The following is a 6508-nucleotide window of genomic DNA, read 5'->3' on the forward strand; positions in this document are numbered from 1 at the left end:
TGACTCCTACAAGGTAAGAATCGAAAAACCCACAAGTTATTTTATCATTAGATTGAAAAAATAAGTTCGATTGATGATTTTAGGGTATTTCAAAATTCATTTCTGAAGGGTTCACGGCTGGGATATCATATCGTCCTGGCCGTAATTGCAACCTAACGGTTGGGACATCACGAACTCCCATCCGTTAACCTCTTAAACAGTTAGGAAATTTTGATATCCCAACCGTTATATGTTTACACGGATGGGACTTTCCCAACCGTAAAAACCCTGTGTTAGCTGATTTTTTTCATAGTTGAGTGTTTCCGGCTAGAAATTTCCTAACCGTAACCAATAGTTCTTGACCGTTATCCATGTTTCCTAACCAATTTATTAATTATGGTTAGGTAGGGGCACACTTCCCAGCCGTAATCGTGTAAACGGCTAGGTCGTGTACATTGTTTATAGCCGAGACTTTATTTACGGTTAGGATGTCCCAGTCATCCCAGCCGATAATATTTACCACGGATGGGTTTTTGTTAGTTTCTAACCGTAATTGTATAACTCTGATTTGTTTTTCAGCATTTTTAGGAACCCTAAAAAGGAAAAAGAAGCCCAGGAGCTTCCAATGTGTGACATTTCTATGATGATGGTTAAGCGAGCTAAGTGGATAGCCAGGGGACTGCAACGCAACATTGAGGAGGTCTTGTATTTGGATTGCGACCAACAAAAAACACTTCTTCTCAGGCTTCAAGAGTTACATAATCCAATGAGGGATGATCTATATACTGACAACGAGGATGATTGGATGAGTGGTTCCCAAACTCCCCAAAGTTCTTCTTCATCATCTTCTGACTATGTTCCCAAGAATATTGGTCGTGGTGAATAAATTGTTTACGTACTTGTTTAAGACTTTGTTTTAGTATATTTGCGTTGATTTAGCTTGTTTTCAGTAATTGGATATTAATGTACCTCGAATGAATGGATACTAGTGTTTTAATTATCTAGCAGAGAACAAAATTTACTAACAATCCAGAGTAAAAAACGGATGGGATAACCAACCGTGAATTGATGGTACGGCTAGAATTACTAGCCGTATATTAGTTTACGTCCAGCAATATCAGCCGTAAACTTGACATTGCCCAGAAATACGGGTGGGATTCCCAGCCGTAATTCTGCGAAAAAATTAAACTACCAATTCATTGGGCATTACACGGTTGAATTCCCAACCGTAATTCTGTGAATTGGTAATCACGGTTGGGTTTTCAGGCCGTTACTTCTTAAACGGTGAGGTTTTTCAGCCGTTGTTTAGTACACGGTCAGGTATTCCCAGCCGTTTCTCTTAAACGGCTAGGTCGTGTTAGCGTAAAACCTGGCCGTAATGATTGATTCAAAATTAGTTTTTTTAAACATATGATAAAACTAGATTAAAATTTTCATTTATAATGAGCGATTCAAAAAACAAAGGTTCACATCTCAATCAAAATACAAAGGTTCACACCACATTCATACAAAGGTTTATATGATCACCATCCTTCAAAATAACATTTTTATCATATTATCACTAACCTTGAAACCACATTTACTCATAGTCATCATCATTGGAAGTCTCATAATCATCCTCATCGGAAGTCATTAGTATACAAGGAGCATCCCTTGACAACTTCAATGCTTTCCACAATTCAAATCTTTCTTCAAACCTAGCACACCAACCCAATGATATTTCATTGTCACCACCATCTCCCCTCCTTAATGGAGGTAATAGGGATTCTTCTTTCAATTGGAGGCCGATAAAATGGCTCATGCTCACAAACCCCATGGTGACTATCCTTGTTGATTCATCATCGGTAAAAGTTGATCTTGTTGGTGCGTATGTAGCACTATCGGCATAGGAGATGGAATGAATAACGCAATGAAATGCGTTGGCGAGTCGATAGCCACATATTGGAATTCTCATCCAATATTCACTTGTCAATTTAGTGTTGACCTTTAAACGCCGTTCAAATGCTTCGAACCTCTCTTTTAGCACCGCCCCCGCTTCATCCCTTTCGAATCTCATCATCCGCTTATAGAAATCCGGGGAACACCGTAATTCAAGCAAACACTTTTCCCTTACATAAGTAATTTGTTCTACCTTCCAAGATCTTGCATCATCCGCAAAGGATCCAAGTTGATCTAGGAACACATGGTAACCACAATTTCCGTCCCCCGAAACATCATCGGTGGACTTGACATATTCATGAATAAAATGTGGTAAATAATGCATGTAATTTTTGTATATTATATGCGTAGGTCGGATATAATTGCATTCCTCATCTATATGGGGTGATATACCTAATCCTACGTCTATGTAAACCGTCTTTTTCTCACCACGAACAACTACTTGTGGGGTGGTTTGCGATGGTTCGACCAATGGTGCTTTTACTTTGACATTATTACCTCGGCTTCTCGCTAATTGCTTCATACTAATTGCACTACTAACTTTTCTTTGGACGCTATTACCTTCTTTTGTTGTTGAACCTTGTTGGGATGCCACAACCACCTTCTTCTTGGGGCCTTTTACCTTCACTTCACTAGTTCGGCTTGGTCCGCCTTTTTCCATTTCCTTTCCCTTTGTTGAACCTTCCTAGGATGGAATAACCGGTTCTTTAATTTTGAATCCATCATTAACCTTTCTTTTTGAAACTTCTTGGGATGCAACAACCACCTTCTTCTTGGGTCCTTTTACCTTCACTCCACTAGTTCGACTTGGTCCGCCTTTTTCCATTTCCTTTCCATTTGTTGAACCTTCTTGGGATAGAACAACCGGTTCTTTAATTTTGACTCCATAATTAACCTTTATTTTTGAAACTCCATCATTAGCCATATCTTTCGATTCCTTGTACAACTCGTTCAACTTTTCAAAACCCGAAAGATATCTATGCATTGAAGGAGTCAATTGTGGACTCTCTTGAACCTTTCTCTTAGCTTCCTCTCTTTCAACTTTCCTCATTTTTTTGTTCGAAGGCCTACCCTTTCCCTTCACCTTGGAAGGTTCAAAAATATCATCTCTAGTGAAAGAACGATTGAATTTACACAATTCATACAACCAAAGTTTCCTTTGCACCGGTAATAAAGAAGCATACTTGTCAAAAAGTTCCTTGTGTGTGTCTGTGTCGCAAAACACGTCCCCAAGACCTTGATTGGGTAATGGATCGCTGAATGTTAGTTGTTTCCAAAATGGATCTATATCTTCGATCAGAATCATCCTTGTGGGGTAATTGTCTACCATATGCTTACATGGGAGGCCCTAAGCCGTCTTAATGGTACAAATGCATTTAATTCCCGGTGGAATATCATTATTCTCCCAAGCCTCCACTTGATCCATAATTTTTAGGATTGCCCATTGGGAAACGCATAAATGTAATCCCCGGAACCAAGGGTTCTCCCTGTAATCAACAAGCCTTCTAGATCGGCTCAATTCAAATTTCCCTTTAATTCTATCAAGATCACGCTTGAAATATTCAACAATGGCTCCAAAAACAACAATAAATCCACCATCACAACCATTTAACTTGCTTTTGAACCGATAGTGAGACGACTCCATCGTTCTTGTGTCTTGATTGTCATAATGTCTATAACGGTTTACCCATGCACTTACAAACTTCTCTTTGTGGGGATCCAATAACTCCTTCTTCAAATATTCTATAACATCCGGGTAGTTATCTCATTTTTCCAATACAAAACGCTCCCTTGCGAAAAAAACATCTTGCGTGAGCGACCATATTAATTGTTCCCAATCACGTTAAAAATCCGCCCATTTTACCTCTGCTATCTCATCATCGATCTTAAACTTATCTTTCGCTTCTTGTTGTTTCTCCTTGGGTAGTTTTTTGATCCTCTCCATTTCGGTCTTCCTTGCTAGCCAAATAACCCTCTTGCAATTAGTTTGCACATTGTTTCATATATGAAATGTGCAAAGATGGTAACGCGCGTTGGGAAAAACACGTGGTATATCCCACATCAATGATTTCTCCTTATCCGTAATCAACATCCTCTGAGTATAACCTCTTGATACAATAGCTTTACCTTCTGCAATGCCCATTCATAACTTTCCTTTGACTCGTCTTTCAAGAAACAAAACGCAACAGTAAATGTTGACTTGGTAGATGTTTTCCCAACAAATTTCAATATTGGCATGTTGTACTTGTTCGTTTTATACGTGCAATCCATAAAGGGAATTTGATGGAAGAATCTTGTCAATTCTACACATTCCGGATTCGCGATGAAAAGATATTCCACTTCATTTTCTTCATTTGTTTCATAGGAGGTTGGGTACTTTGCCTCCTCAAACAAAAACAATAATTGTTGCATAAGCACCCTATCTTGCCATGACTCATTTCTAAATTTTACTCTTTCTTTATAGATAGTTGCCAATGAGGATGAGTTTGAGGGGTTTAACACCTTCACGCCACTAAGAATATCAATAGGTCTTGTACGTCTTTTACTCAACACGCGTACTAACTATTTTTCTAAAGGGTTGAGCTTTGACGAATAAGGATGGTTGATCAAACTCTTCGGAATAGGACGAGTATGATAACCCAAGACTACTTTTTCCATATACCACACTTTCTTGGCGCCGTTAAATTTAAATTTAAGCTTAAAATGGCATCCGCATTTCTTCGTATTATAACGTCCCCTCTTCCTCGTTGTTTTTTTCTTATACTCACTACCCTTCTTCAAATGGCTCTCATACTTTCCACTATACTCACAAACCATTTGAAATCTAGTGGGAGTAACTTGTTTATTCTGGACTATGATGCACATCTTTTTCAGCCCTTGTTCTTGATCCCACTTCTTTGCATCTTTCTTATATTTCCACTCAAAGTTGTTTGCATAGTGATCACTTGTGTCCTCGAAAACTTGCACCGGTGGAGGTTGGTCTTCTATAACCACCTCTTGGTCTTCCATAACCACCTCTTGATCTTCCAACGAAATGTACGTCACAATCTATAACAAAATTAAATATGTCACATCATTTGTTAAGAAAATTACACAGAAACGGCTGGGTCGATATTGAATACCCAGCCGTGAGTAACTAAACGGCTATGTGGAAAGGTAATGTTAGAGCCGTAATATTATTTACGTCTGGGTCGACTAGGGATATCCTAGCCGTCAGGAATTTAACGGCTGGGTCGACCGACCATTGTCCCATCCGTAAAAAGTTTACGTATAGGAGTTCTTGGCCGTTTATTTCCCTGTTTTTGGATGAGTCTGATTTCGGCTAAGAAATCCAGCCGTAAAACTATAAACGGTTGGGTAACCCAGCCGGCGCCATCAGCATTAAATAGCATTTAATACTTTCGTCCAGGAAACCTAACCGCCGCCGACAATATTAAATGCTTCTCATGCACGTAGAAAAAAGCTGGTCGTAATTGACTAGTTATGGCCAGGAACTTTTCATCGTCCCATCCGTAAGATATCATAACGGCTGGGAGTTCATGAACTGTGATCCGTATAACATAATAACGTCCAGGAGTTCATTGTTTCCGAGCCGTGATTGTACCTGGCGGCTGGAAAACTAGGATTTTCAGAAGTAAAAAATTGAAACTTCTAGCCACTCTGAGCTTAAGAACTGAAATTGGAGCTAGAATAGAGATATACCTGGTAATCTTGAGCATTGGTTTCTTGGATTTCTTCTTCTTCTTGGCTTGGTCCTTCGAAATCATATTAAGGTTCATAAGGGTTATTTTAATTTTGAGAAAAAATTTCATGATTTCTGAAAAATCAGCAAAGAACCGATCGTTGTTGATGGGCAATAATATGTTATCATATTTTGAAGATGAAGGGTCACCTACATCAAAAGTTTTGCTTGAATCACTTATTTGTAAAAAAATTCTCCAATTTTTTTTCTCTCTCTCTTCTTCTTCTTCTTCTCTTCCCTCTGATTTTCTTTTGTTTTTATTTTCAGTTTCATCACTTCACTTAAAGAGATGAATTAGTCTTAATTGATTTGCTAATCATGATTAATAATGTTAATCACGTTTTATTATCTAAAATCATATGGGGTGATATTAGTATTTATATAAATATATGATGAGGGGTGTCCCAATTGATATTTGGTGACCCTAGAAAGCCCCTAAAAAAACTTGAATTTCTAAGCCCCAATAATAGGATTCAAAAAATTTCATTGTTTGCTTTTGTTGCTTGTGAAAGCTCGTTTATGTGATAATCAAATCCCAAGCGGCAACCAAAAAATTGGAAAGTAACTATGGTTAATCCATGGTTTGCTTACATCACAAAAATGCCAAATGTTGGACATTGGTGTTGCTAGGTCAAAATTGATATAGCAACGCTAGAACAAAAGATTTTCCCTTCAACATCAGCTTTGAAATTTTCTCCCTTCAACATCAGCTTTGAATTTTTTTTTTTTTTTTTGGAGGAACATACTTCGCCATGCTATAAACTAATTAACCGTGCAGCTTTAACATTCTGGAACCTTTTTCACCTAGGAAAAAGACTAGAATTTATAAACTCTAGAGAGGAAAATAAA

General features: G+C 38.1%; 1 protein-coding gene across 1 annotated transcript; it reads right to left on the bottom strand.

Moving 5' to 3' along the window:
• Positions 1-1558: 1558 nt before the first annotated feature.
• On the bottom strand, positions 1559-2578 carry LOC113279735. Its single transcript, XM_026528405.1, has one exon. The coding sequence runs from the start codon at positions 2576-2578 to the stop codon at positions 1559-1561; it is 1020 nt and encodes a 339-aa protein (XP_026384190.1).
• Positions 2579-6508: the final 3930 nt, after the last annotated feature.

This window comes from Papaver somniferum, chromosome 5, assembly GCF_003573695.1.
Source record: "Papaver somniferum cultivar HN1 chromosome 5, ASM357369v1, whole genome shotgun sequence".
Classification (NCBI taxonomy): Eukaryota; Viridiplantae; Streptophyta; class Magnoliopsida; order Ranunculales; family Papaveraceae; genus Papaver; species Papaver somniferum.

What these genes read in the sequence shown, in the direction of transcription:
- LOC113279735 (XM_026528405.1), bottom strand. Translation starts at nt 2,578, where the DNA reads ATGGAAAAAGGCGGACCAAGCCGAACTAGTGAAGTGAAGGTAAAAGGC.